At 41.3% G+C, this 14,248-nt stretch overlaps 1 protein-coding gene across 5 annotated transcripts in view; it reads left to right on the top strand.

The window, feature by feature from the left end:
• Positions 1-14,248, top strand: part of LOC139420461 (voltage-dependent L-type calcium channel subunit beta-2-like) — a 129,768-nt gene that overhangs the window by 35,423 nt on the left and 80,097 nt on the right. Inside the window, exon 1 of one of the 5 annotated variants that reach the window (XM_071170634.1) lies at positions 8,979-9,319. The exons of the other annotated variants lie outside the window; for them this stretch is intronic. Coding sequence (XP_071026735.1) covers positions 9,302-9,319 — 18 coding nt within the window. The 5' untranslated portion in view covers positions 8,979-9,301. Of the gene's footprint in view, positions 1-8,978; positions 9,320-14,248 lie in introns of those variants that run through there. 5 annotated transcript variants of the gene reach the window in all.

Genomic DNA, 14,248 nt, shown 5'->3' with positions numbered 1-14,248 from the left:
ATCTGTGGATTCTTCAATCACAATGAGCTGTTTATTGTCATGCTGTTCTTTATTTATTCTTAGTGTATTTCTGTATTGTTTTAGTGTTTCACCAGAGTGAAGGCGTAAGCTAAGGTTTTCTGGTTCTCTGTGTTTTTGGTTGGATAAGTTTCTCTCTCTCTCTCTGCAGTAGCCCAATGATGAGGCCGAGATGGCTATGATACCACTACCTCTAAACTCAAAAACCTAAACCTCACTCATTAGGGGAAAACCTATTCAGTTGTCCAACTGAATGTATCTTCTGTATTTAACCTAACCCCTCTGAATCAGAGAGGTGGGGGGGCTGCCTTAATCAACATCAACGGCACCCGGGGAACAGTGCCTTGCTCAGGAGCAGACATATTTTTACCTCGTCAGTTTGGGGATTCGATCCAACAACCTTCCAGTTACTGGCACAATGCTCTAACTACTAGGCTACTAAGCCATTTAATGATGTAATTTATTATAATTAATTGTAACCTTTGGATAAAATGATGTTGAGCGATTGAATGTGGTGAACCTGAGGCTATACTAGGTTTATAGCATATGCTTTAAGAAATGCACTCTTGTTTTGTGGTACGTAATGCTGTGAGTTCACTTAAAAGCGTGTGTGCATGTGTGCATAAACATGGATGTATTTTGTCTTTTTTCCTCCAGAGGGAAAACACTGCTCCACTTTTCTTCTGCCCACCCATATGGTGCGTACATGCTGCTTTCTACATTCTACCCTCATGCTGCACCGGAAGGATATGGAACAGTGCAGTAGCATTTGTGACTGACCAAGTTGATTTGGTCTGACGTAGGATTCGATACAAGTAGAGACTCAGAGCTAGAAACTTGTATATCACACACTGCAGTTGAGAAACAATGGGAAAGTATTCCTGCTTTGAAAGTTGATAAACTTGTAACCTCACTTTTGAGAAAATGGCCTTTGAATGTTTTGGTACCTACTGGAGAGCTCTTCTTTATCTACATCCATTCAGCATCGTTCACACCCTCTTAAGCCTTAGCCCCACCCATCTCTTTAAGGATTCACATGTGAGGCCACGTACTGAACAACCAAAGATTTCAAGACTGAAGGCTGGTTTATCCTACGTCTATCGACAGTGGTCGCAGTGACATCATGAACATTCTATTGTCGTCCGACATCAAACTTGTCGTTGTCGTTATGAAAAAGTATGAACACAAAAACTACAGTCTGTGTGACATCAGCAGCCTGGTGGTCCAAAATAACATAACTAGTGCATTTTAACACCAATAAACTCACCCGTTTAAAAATGAATTTATTATATGGCAATCTAGCAAACCAGACAACTAAAAGCAACTTTCTTAACTTCTTGCGTCGAGCAATCCCGTACCCGGGAGCGTAATCATAGCCTCAAGCTCATTACCATAACGCAACGTTAACTATTCATGAAAATCGCAAATGAAATGAAAGAAATATATTCACTCACAAGCTTAGCCTTTTGTTAACAACACTGTCATCTCAGATTTTCAATATATGCTTTTCAACCATAGCTACACAAGCATTTGTGTAAGAGTATTGATAGCTAGCATAGCATTAAGCCTAGCATTCAGCAGGCAACATTTTCACAAAAACAAGAAAAGCATTCAAATAAAATAATTTACCTTTGAAGAACTTTGGATGTTTTCAATGAGGAGACTCTCAGTTAGATAGCAAATGTTAATTTTTTTCCCAAAAGATTATTTGTGTAGGAGAAATCGCTCCATTTTGTTCATCACGTTTGGCTAAGAAAAACCCCCCCGAAAATTCAGTCGAGCATCTTCTCGTGACAAAATATCTTGTTTAAACGGGAACGTTTTTTTATCCAAAAATTAAAAGAGCGCCCCCTATATCCAAGAAGTTAACAATGTTTTGCTTCCTTTATGGCGTGTTAACTTAACCTCTAGTGACACCCCATCCCGTGAACGGGACCGTTGTCATCATCTGACACTAATTAGCATAATGCAACAGACATAAATCTTCCTAGAAAATCTTCCTATTCATGAAAATCACAAGTTAAATATATTGGAACACAGTTTAGCCTTTTGTTAATCACCCTGTCATCTCAGATTTTCAAAATATGCTTAACAGCCAAAGCTAGACAAGCATTTGTGTAAGTTTATCGATAGCCTAGCATAGCATTTTGTCCAGCTAGCAGCAGGTCACGGAAATCAGAAAAGCAATCAAATTAAATTGTTTACCTTTGATGAGCTTCGGATGTTTTCACTCACAAGACTCCCAGTTAGATAGCAAATGTTCCTTTTTTCCAAAAATACTATTTTTGTAGGTGAAATAGCTCCGTTTGTTCTTCACGTTTGGCTGAGAAATCGCCAGGAAATTGCAGTCATGAAAACGGCGAATAATATTCAAAATTAGCTCCATAATATCGACAGAAACATGGCAAATGTTGTTTATAATCAATACTCAAGGTGTTTTTCAAATATCTATTCGATAATATATCAACCGGGACTGGTGGTTTCTTAGTAGGAGAGAGAGAAACAATGACCGCATTTGTCCTTTACGCACCAAACACTGAGACTTCAGCTGACCACTGACGCAATGTTGCGTTCCATTGCAATTCTGAAGACAAAGGAATTTTCCGGTTGGAACATTATTGAATATTTATGTTACAAACATCCTAAAGATTGATTCTATACATCTTTTGACATGTTTCTACAGACTGCAACGGAACTTTTTGACCTTTCGTCTGCTCCTAGTGATCGCACGTCATGAAGTTGGAATACTGGGCTAAACGCGCAAACAAAAAGGAGGTATTTGGACATAAATGATGGACGTTATCGAACAAAACAAACATTTATTGTGGACCTGGGATTCCTGGTAGTGCATACTGATGAAGATCATCAAAGGTAAGTGAATATTTATAATGCTATTTCTGACTTCTGTTGACTCCATCATGGCGGATATCTGTTTGGCTTGATTTGTTGTCTGAGCACTGTACTCAGATTATTGCATGGTTTGCTTTTACCGTAAAGTTTTTTTGAAATCTGACACAGCAGTTGCATTAAGGAGAAGTGGATCTAAAATTCCATGCATAACAGTTGTATCTTTTAGCAATGTTTATTATGAGTATTTCTGTAAATTGATGTGGCTCTCTGCAAAATCACCAGATGTTTTGGAACTGCTGAACATAACGCGCCAATGTAAACTCAGATTTTTGGATATAAATATGAACTTTACCGAACAAAACATACATGTATTGTGTCCTATGAGTGTCATCTGATGAAGATCATCAAAGGTTAGTGATTCATTTTATCTCTATTTCTGCTTTTTGTGACTCCTCGCTTTGGCTGGAAAAATGGCTGTGTTTGGTGTGCTTTCGTCATAAAGCCTTTTTGAAATCGGACACTGTGGCTGGATTTACAACAAGTGTATCTTTAAAATGGTGTAAAATACTATTTTAATTATGGGATTTCTGTTGTTTTGAATTTAGCGCCCTGCAGTTTCACTGGCTGTTGACGAGGTGGGACGCTAGCGTACCCTATTTAGGTTAATGATGGTGTTGGAGTTGTACCTGGCCGTGCAGTCATGAGTGAACAGGGAGTACAGGAGGGGACTGAGCACGCACCCCTGAGGGGCCCCCGTGTTGAGGATCAGTGTGGCGGATGTGTTGTTACCTACCCTTACCACCTGGGGGGGCGGCCCATCAGGAAGTCCAGGATCCAGTTGCAGAGGGAAGTGTTTAGTCCCAGGGTCCTTAGCTTAGTGAGGAGCTTTGAGGGCGTGTGGTGTTGAACGCTGATCTGTAGTCAATGAATAGCATTCTCACATAGGTGTTCCTTTTGTCCAGGTGGGAAAGGGCAGTGTGGATTGCAAAAGAGATTGTATCATCTGTGAATCTGTTAGGGCAGTATGCAAATTGGAGTGGGTCTAGGGTTTCTGGGATGATGGTGTTGATGTGAGCCATTACCAGCCTTTCAAAGCACTTCATGGCTACAGACGTGAGTGCTATGGGTCAGTAGGCATTTAGGCAGGTTACCTTAGTGTTCCTTGACACAGGGACTATGGTGGTCTGCTTGAAACGTGTTGGTATTACAGACTCAGACAGGTTGAAAATGTCATTGAAGACACTTGCCAGTTGGTCAGCGCATGCTCGGAGTACACGTCCTGGTAATCCGTCTGGCCCTGCAGCCTTGTGAATGTTGACCTGTTTAAAGAGCTTACTCACATCGGCTGCCGAGAGCGTGATCACACAGTCGTCCGGAACAGCTGATGCTCTCATGCATGTTTCAGTGTTACTTGCCTCGAAGCGATCAACAGCATTGTAGTTACTCCACAATACTAACCTAAATGACAGAGTGAAAAGAAGGAAGCCTGTACAGAATAAAAATATTTAAAAACATGTATCCTGCTTGCAATAAGGCACTAAAGTAAAACTGCAAAAAAAATAGCAAAGAAATTAACTTCATGTCCTGAATCCAAACCATTATGTTTGGGGAAAATCCAACACATCACTGTAGCACTCTTCATATTTTCAAGCATGGTGGTGGCTGCATCATGTTATGGGAATCTTGTCATCAGCAAGGATTTGGGAGTTTTGTAGGATAAAAAACAGAATAAAGCTAAGCCCAGGCAGTATCCTAGAGGAAACCCTGGTTTAGTCTGCTTTCCAACAGACACTAAGAAACACATTCACCTTTCAGCAGGACAATAACCTAAACACAATGCCAAATGTACACTGAAAAATAAATATTTACTCCATTTAGAATTGAGGCTGTAACACAACAAATTGTTGAATAAGTCAATGGGTAGGAATACTTTCTGAAGACACTGTAATATTCAGGTCGACTATTGAGGCGTTTTTTTTACAGGAGCTGGACAAAGATCCTGTCACGACTTCTACTGAAGGTAGTTCCTCTCCCTGTTCGGGCGGCGGTCGGCGTTGCCGGTCTACTAGCCATCACGGATCCCTTTTTCCTTTTCTGTTTGTTTTGTCTTTGGTTCTTTTTCACACCTGATTTAATTTGCTTTAATTTCTGTGTGTATATATTTACCCTGTTGCCTGCCTAGGTTTGTGCGGGATTATTCTTTCATTGTGATGTGCTCGGTGAGGTTATGCCATTCTTTGTTTTCACGGATTCATAAGAGTGTTATTGTCTGAACTTTGTTTGTTCCTCCGTGCGTTTGTACGGGTTCTCAGTTGTCGAGGGCGTTGTACTTTTTTGATTGTGCCATACCTGTGTTGGTGGACTTGCCAATTAAAGTACGCTTCTCAGACATCTCTGCTCTCCTGCGCATTACTCCTTCACCTACCTACTAAACGCAACATTATCACAGATCCAATATAAAGAGACTTCTCCCAAATATAAAGCAGGTATGTGAATTATGAATCATAAAAAAGCATTAGTGGAAAAACCTCAAATATTTCAAGGCACTCTCAGTAGACCATTAAAACCCCTTTATTCATGGGTTAATTTTGCTAATGCATGGCCAGGATAAAAAAGATGCCACTATGCGAAGCTGCTAAATCATAATTGATTAAGGGGAGGATCGGCTACGCTTGGTTTTTATTCAAATTAAACAAAATTGAAGGAAACCAATAGTTTTTTTTATGTTTCTAAATACGAGATTCACCAGCACAAAAGGCACATCTCTCATTCCATGGGCATTGTGTGTCACGGCTGGTTGCACTTCCTCTCTCAAAATCCATACCATTACCAACTGCGTTACTGTTAAGACCTGCTTTTGGTGGGTATTAAAGGGTGTACAATGCAGTCGGAAAGTATTCAGACCCCTTGACTTTTTCTACATTTTGTTGCATACAATTTTTTCCTCATCAACCTAAACACAATATTCCATAATAACAAAGATAACTGTTTTTTAGATATTTTTTGCACTGACTGGCCTGCACAGAGCCCTGACCTCAACCCCATCGAACACCTTTGGGATGAAATGGAACGCCGACTGCGAGCCAGGCCTAATTGCCCAACATCAGTGCCCGACCTCACTAATGCTTATGTGGTTGAATAGAAGCAAGTCCCCGCAGCAATGTTCCAACATGTAGTGGAAAGCCTTCCTAGAACAGTGGAGTCTGTTATAGCAGCAAAGGGGGGACAACTCCATATTAATGCCCATGATTTTGGATTGAGATGTTCAACGAGCAGCAGTATATATACACCTGCTCTGAAAGGCCACAGAGTCTGTAACACCACCAAGCAAGCGGCACCATGAAGACCAAGGAGCTCTCCAAACAGGTCAGGGACAAGGTTGTGGAGAAGTACAGTTCAGGTTTGGGTTAAAAAAAATGTTTAACATCCAACAGAGCACCATGAAATCCATTATTATAAAATGGAAAGAATATGGCACCACAACAAACCTGCCAAGAGAGGGCCGCCCACCAAAACTCACGGACCAGGCAAGGAGGGCATTAATCAGAGAGGCAACAAAGAGACCAAAGATAACCCTGAAGGAGCTGCAAAGCTCCACAGTGGAGATTGGAGTATCTGTCCATAGGACCACTTTAAACCGTACACTCCACAGAGCTGGGTTTTACGGAAGAGTGGACAGAAAAAAAGTAATTGCTTACAGACAAAAATAAGCAAACGTGTTTGGTGTTTTCCAAAAGGCATGTGGGAGACTCCCCAAACATATGGAAGAAGGTACTCTGGTCAGATGAGACTAAAATTGAGCTTTTTGGCCATCAAGGAAAATGCTATGTCTGGCGCAAACCCAACACCTCTCATCACCCAGAGAACACCATCATCACAGTGAAGCATGGTGGTGGCAGCATCATGCTGTGGGGATGTTTTTCATCAGCAGGGCCTGGGAAACTGGTCAGAATTGAAGGTATGATGGATGGTGCTAAATACGGGGAAATTCTTAAGGGAAACCTGTTTCAGCCGTCCAGAAATTTGAGACTGGGATGGAGGTTCACCTTCCAGCAGGACAATGACCCAAAGCATACTGCTAAAGCAACACTTGAGTGGTTTAAGGGAAAACATTTAAATATCTTTGAATGGCCTAGTCAAAGACCAGACATTAATCCAATTGAGAATCTGTGGTATGACTTAAAGATTTCTGTACACCAGCGAAACACATCCTACTTGAAGGAGCTGGAGCAGTTTTGCCTTGAAGAATGGGCAAAAATCTCAGTGGCTAAATGTGCCAAGCTTATAGAGACATACCCCAGAGACGTGTATTTGCTGCAAAAGGTAGCTCTATAAAATATTGACTTTGGGGGGGTGAATAGTTATGCGCACTCAAATTTTCAGTTATTTGTAATTTCTTGTTTGTTTCACAATAAAAACATATTTTGCATCTTCAAAGTGGTAGGCGTGATGTGTCAATCAAATTATACAACCCCCCCCCCAAAAAAATCAATTTTAATTCCAGGATGTAAGAAAACAAAATAGGAAAAATGCCAAGAGGGGTGAATACTGTCGCAAGGCATTGTAGCTTCATCTCTTATTGCTTGTGTTCATTTAAATGTTTTATTAGTTATACTGCACTGAACAAAAATATAAAAGCAACATGCAACCATTTCATACAAGGAAGGAAATCAGTCAATTAAAATAAGTGTATTAGGTCCTACTCTAAGGATTTCACATTACTGGGAATGCAGATATGCATCTGTTGGTTACAGATACAGTACCTTTAAAAAAAGGTAGGGATGTGGATCAGAAAAGCAGTCAGTGTCTGGTGTGACCACCATCTGCCGACACATCTCCTTTGCATAGAGTCGATCAGGCTGTTGACTGTGGCCTGTAGAATGTTTTCCCACTCCTCTTCAATGGGTGTGTGAAGTTGCTGGATAGTGGTGGGAACTGGAACACGCTGTGGTACACGTTAATCGACTGCACCATGTGATTTTCCACATGTGAAAGCGTTTTGTTTTGCTGCCATACAGTTTATTATTATTATTTAACCTGCTGCCAGTCACTTTCTCCAAGTCCAACGTACAAATACTCTTGCATATACAGCGCCTTGCAAAAGTATTCTTCCCCTTGGCGTTTTTACTATTTTGTTGCGTTACAACCTGTCATTTTAATGTATTTTTATAGTGACAACGCTGGTGAGTATGCAGGCCATGGAATAACTTTTCAGCCTCCAGGAATTGTGTACAGATCCTTGTGGGATCGGGCCATGTGTTACCATGCTGAAACATGAGGTGATGGTGGAGGATGAATGGCACGACAATGGGCCACAGGATCTCATCACGATATCTCCGTGCATTCAAATTGACATAGATAAAATGCAATGGTGTTTGTTGTCTGTAGCTCATGCCTGCCCATACCGTAACCCCACCGCCTCCATGTAGCAGTCTGTTCACAAGGCTGACATCAGTAAATCGCTTGCCCACACTACGCTATACACTTGGTCTGTGGTTGTGAGGCCGGTTGGACGTACTTCCAAAAAACGTCATTGGAGGTGGCTTTTGGTAGAGAAATTAACAAAACAAGGCAGCAGCTACTCTTCCTGGTGTCCAGCAAAATTAAGGCAGTTAGGCATTTTTCAAAAAATTACAATAAATTCACAACATATTTCACAACATATTAAGTGTGTGTATGTGTATGTGTGTGTGTGTGTGTGTGTGTGTTTGTGTGTGTGTGTGTGTGTGTGTGTGTGTGTGTGTGTGTGTGTGTGAAGTAAGTCAGCTCAGTGCAGGCCGGCGGTCAGCCTGAGGTCATAGTGTATCCGTCCAGCCCAGGCGACAGATGTCACAATATCAAATTAAAGCCTAATGCCCAGCGAGCTGAAGAAAAACACTCTGGAGCAAACCATTACACCGCTGATCCTCCCTCCCTCCACGCACTCTCTTTCTCTCTGTCCCGTCTGCCCAGCTCTGTGTGTGTGTGTTTGTGTGTATGGGTGTGTGCACGCACACTGAACAGAGGCGCCTGCCCTGCGGTGTGTGTGTGCATCTGCCCCAGAGATCCTCAGATGGGCTCCGTCAACATGAGGCATGTCATTTCCAGTTGGAGACGCTCCTGAGAAGGGACCTTACCGTGGCTGACCCCATCCCCGTCTCATCCCTTCTGGTACTATGGAAGCTAACTGCCCAGACAGCAGAGCATCCATAGTTTTGGGATTGGTCGATTGTTATAATGGAGAACCACTTGTCAGCAGAACGTTACATTTTGAGCGTTTAATTCCGATTTGACTGAGGGTAAATAGGTTGGGTATTTTTTATGTAAGGCGTCAGCTGCTTTTTCCCATGTGTCATGGTACTCTGAACAAATCCAGGGGATTTGCATAATTCATTGCAGCCGCGCTGGAACAGAGAGGGGACACAGGTGTCTCTGGCAGTCTGGGACAACGAGCATGTCAAAGAAGCCTAAGGTAAAATAACAACAGCTATTTGGAATTGTTTGCGTCTATCTATGTTGGTGGGATGATTCATTTCTAACCGAGATAAGTAATTATTTTCTCTTTTGTTAGGTGTACATTACTACACACTACTACATCACTTTACTTTCGTACACATATGTTTCATATGTCTGTGTTCCAGTACCTAGCTTTTGTTTAGTTTGGCCTGGATGTATGCGTGTGTGTGTGTGTGTGTGTGTGTGTGTGTGTGTGTGTGTGTGTGTGTGTGTGGTGCTAGAATGTGTGTAAACTCTAACTTTTAAATGCAATGGAAAACATTTTTTGCAACAGAAAAGGGACATTAGCATTTCTTATTGGACAAATCCATGTAGTCCCTCCTTGTGTCAGTGCGTTTTTTGTCCGTTTGGTGCCTAATGAATACGACCCAGGTATGAATGAGACCTCTCTTTGGCTGAAAGATGAGCTGTAGGCTCATCTTTCCATTTCTATCTAGCTCGAAGAACTGGGTCTTGCCTTATAGCTAAACCAAAGCCTTTTCATGGGTATTTCCATAACATCACCATTGGACTTGATATTATATTTTATATAATCCTCTATTATGCTTTTTTTATGCAAAATGTATCAAAAGTGTCTTTGCCAACCAAAACACCGACAAACACATTTGTCCTTCAAGAAGAAGGATGGCAATGATTTCTTTCTCTGTAAATCCTGGATTGGTGCAAGCCGCTTTTAATCTCCTTACCGAGAAGCAATCATTACAAAGTGAGAAGGGGATCAGATAGACATGGAGCAATTGCGCTCGTGGGTGTTGTGTATTATGTGGGGTGTTACTCTTCTACAGAGGCTAGAGTTTCACACTGCCATGTATCATCTTCTGTGTCATTTATTTTTGCTTGATACTTCCCATCCCCAACTAGGGTTGCTCGGCAGTTGCCCCTCAGACACCCCACCCCCTTCCAGCTACCAGAGAAAATACCACTCCCAATACCACCCTTCCCAATGGGACTGAAAGCAAAGAAAGTAAAAAATATTAAAATAGGTATATATACTGAACCAAAATATAAATGCAACATGTAAAGTGTTGGTCCCATGTATCATGAGCTGAAATAAAAACGCACAAAAAGTGTATTTCTCTCAGATTTTGTACACCAATTTGTTTATATCCCTGTTAAAACTTATTTGGGATAGGTGGGACGGTAGCGTCCCACCTGGCCAACATCCGGTGAAATGGCAGAGCGCCAAATTCAAATAAAATTATTATAAATATTAAACTTTCATAAAATCACAAGTGCAATACATCAAAATAAAGCTTAACTTCTTGTTAATCCAGCCAAGGTGTCAGGTTTCAAAAAGGCTTTACGGCAAAAGCAAACCATGCGATTATCTGAGGACAGCGTCCAGCACACAAATGCATAACAAATCATTTTCAACCAGGGAGTTGCGACACGAATGTCAGAAATAGCGATATTATATATGCCTTACCTTTGAAGATCTTCTGTTGGCACTCCAAAAGGTCTCAGTTACATTACAAATGGTCCTTTTGTTCAATAAATTCCTTCTTTATATCCATAAAAACTCAGTTTAAGCTGGCGTGCTTCAGTCAATAATACACTCAGTTTCCCTCCGTCAAAATGCATTCAAAATGAATCCCAAACGTTATCAATAAACTTATCCAAACAAGTCAATCAACATTTATAATCAATCCTTAGGTACCCTAATACGCAAATAAATAATACAATTTTAGACGGAGAATTGTTATTTTCTTTACCGGAGATAAACAAAAGGAACGCGCTCTCTCAGCCATGCGCTTGGAAACACTACAGCCAAATAGGGAGCCACTTAGAAAAACTACAACCTTTCCCTAATTTTTCCAAAAACCAGCCTGAAACTCTTTCTGAAGACTGTTGACATCTAGTGGAAGCCCTAGGAACTGCAATTGGGGACGATTTCGCCATATTATAAAAGTGCCAGGCATTGAAATGAGTGGTAAAATTGTAAAACTGCCTTAATTTTGACAGACCCCAGGAAGAGTAGCTGCTGCCTTGGCAGATAAGTATTCACTAAAGATTTAAAGGTTATGAACGAGTCTGCGTCTCTCACATGAATCGACAGACCATTCCATAAAAATGTAGTTCTATATGAGAAGGCTCTGCTTCCAGCTGTTTGCTTAGAAATTCTAGGAACAATAAGGAGGGCCGTGTCTTGTGGCCGTAGTGTACGTGTAGGTATGTATGGCAGCACCAAATAGGAGAGATTTGTAGGTTAACAGTAACACCTTGAAATCAGCCCTAGCCTTAACAGGAAGCTAGCGCTGGAGTTAAATTATCCAATTTTGGGGTTCTAGTCAAGATTATAGCAGCCGTATTTAGCACTAGTTGAAGGTTATTCAGTGCCTTATCCAGGTAGTTGAAGAGTAGAAGCATTGCAGTAGTCTAATATTGACATGACAAAAGCATGGATTTGATTTTCTGTGTAATTTTTGGACCAAAAATGTCACATTTTTGAATAAAAAGGGATCATGATCCAGAGTAAGCCTGAGGCGTTCACAGTTTTATTTGAGACGACTGTACAACCATAGAGATTCATTGTCAGATCAGACAGCAGATCTCTTTGTTTCTTGGGACCTAGAACTAGCATCTCTGTTTTCTCTGAGTTTAAAAGTAAAATATTTACCAATGGCCACTTTCTTATTTCTGAAACACAGGCTTCCAGGGTAGCAATTGTGGGGCTTCACCATGTTTCATTGAAATGGAAAGCTGTGTGTTGTCTGCATAGCAGTGAAAGTTTAAATTGTGTTTCTGAATGGCATCACCAAGAGGTAGCATATATAGTGAAAACAATAGTGGTCCTATAACAGAACATTTGAGGAACACCAAAACTTACCATTGATTTGTCAGAGGACAAACCATCCACAGAGACTAACTGATATCTTTCCGACAGATAAAATATAAACCAGGCAAGAACTTGTGCGCGTTCCAATCTCTCCAAAATAATGCATTTTTTATTTAACTAGGCAAGACAGTTAAGAACAACTTCTTATTTACAATGACGGCTTAGGAACAGTGGTTTGACTTCCTTGTTCAGGGGCAGAACAACAGAGGTTTACTTAGTCACCTCTGGGATTCGATCTAGCAACCTTTCGGTTATAGGCCCAACACTCTAACCGCTAGGCTATCTGCCGCCCAATGTAGTAATCGATGGTGTCGAAAGTGGCACTAAGGTAAAGGAGCACAGGGAGGTAATTTACCACCTTCATGAGTGCGGCCTGAGGACTATGATGGGGTCTAAAAGCAGACTAGAGTTTTTCGTATACATTATTTGTCTTCAGGAAGGCAGTGAGTTGCTGAGCAACAGCTTTTTCCCAAACAATCTTTGAGGAATAGGAGATTCGATATAGGCCAATTTAGTTTTTTAGATTTTCCTTGTCAAGTTTCGGCTTCTTCAGGAGAGACTTTATTACTGATACTTTTAGTGAGTTTGATGTACTTCCAGAGGATGTGGAGCCCTTTATTATGTTCCACATAGGAGGGCCAAGCACAGGAAGTAGCTCTTTCAGTAGTTTAGTTGGAATAGGGTCCAGTAGACAGCTGGAGGGTTTAGAGGCCATGACTATTTTCGTGAAATTGTCAAGAGATATATCCGAAAAATAATAAGACGTTGGTAAACTTATTAAATACAGAGTTTGATTAAACGTTATTAAAGGTAAAAAGCTAAACGTTTGGCAGGTAGCCAAGTAGCAACAAACAGCACATCATCACGGAGACAACACAGAAGTGTGACGGGAAGTGACGACAGAGTTGTTTGTTGATTCCCAATTAATCTATTAATTGATTCCAAAATGTTAAATAGACCTCAGGAGGAATACTGTCCCATCCAGGTGATTTGCGTTTATTCATGCTATCAAATGCCCTTTTGAGTTCATTGAGAGATATTTGGGCTACCAATGAGGTGGCTTCTTCTGTTAAGAGAGGAGGAGTTCTTAATTATTTTAGAAAGAGATGTACAGTTCTTTATAGACTGGGGAGAATCTGTGATTTATTTCGGTTCTGATAGTAATTCCCCTTTTTCAGATAGTAATTCCAGATTACTAGCAATTTCAGGTTTTTAGAAATGTTCCCATTTCTTACTTAGAAAAAGTATTCAGACCATTGATCATCCTTGAGATGTTTCTACAACTTGATTGGAGTCCACCTGTGGTAAATGTAATTTATTGGACATGATTTGGAAAGGCACATAATTGTCTATATAAGGTCCCACAGTTGACAGTACATGTCATAGCAAAAACCAAGCCATGAGGTTGAAGGAATTGTCCGTAGAGCTCCGAGACTGGATTGTGTTGAGGCACAGATCTGGGAAAGGGTACCAAAACATTTCTGCAGTATTGAAGGTCCCCAAGAACGCAGTGGCCTCCATCATTCTTAAATGGAAGTAGTTGGGAACCACCAAGACTCTTCCTAGAGTTGGTCGCACTGCCAAACTGAGCAATCGTTAGGAGAAGGGCCTTGGTCAGGGAGGTGACTCTGACGGAGCTCCAGAGTTCTTCTGTGGAGATGGGAGAAACTTCCAGAAGGACAACCATCTCTGCAGCACTCCACCAATAGGCCCCTTATGGTAGAGTGGCCAGACGAAGGCCACTCCTCAGTAAAAGGAACATGACAGCCCGCTTGGAGTTTGGCAAAAGGCACCTAAAGGATTCTCAGACCATGAGAAACAAGATTCTCTGGTCTGATGAAACCAAGATTGGACTGAATGCAAAGCGTCACGTCTGGAGGCAACCTGGCACAATCCCTACAGTGAAGCATAGTGGTGGCAGCATCATGCTGTGGGGATGTTTTTCAGCGCAGGGACTGGGAGACTAAGTCAGGATAGAAGCAAAGATGAACAGAGGAAAGTCTTTGGTGAAAACCTTCGCCAGAGCGCTCAGGATCTCAGACTGGGGCA

The sequence above is a fragment of the Oncorhynchus clarkii genome, chromosome 11 (assembly GCF_045791955.1).
Source record: "Oncorhynchus clarkii lewisi isolate Uvic-CL-2024 chromosome 11, UVic_Ocla_1.0, whole genome shotgun sequence".
NCBI classification, from domain to species: Eukaryota; Metazoa; Chordata; class Actinopteri; order Salmoniformes; family Salmonidae; genus Oncorhynchus; species Oncorhynchus clarkii.
Note: the sequence above shows the minus strand (reverse complement) of the source record. Positions and strands in the feature narration are given on the sequence as shown.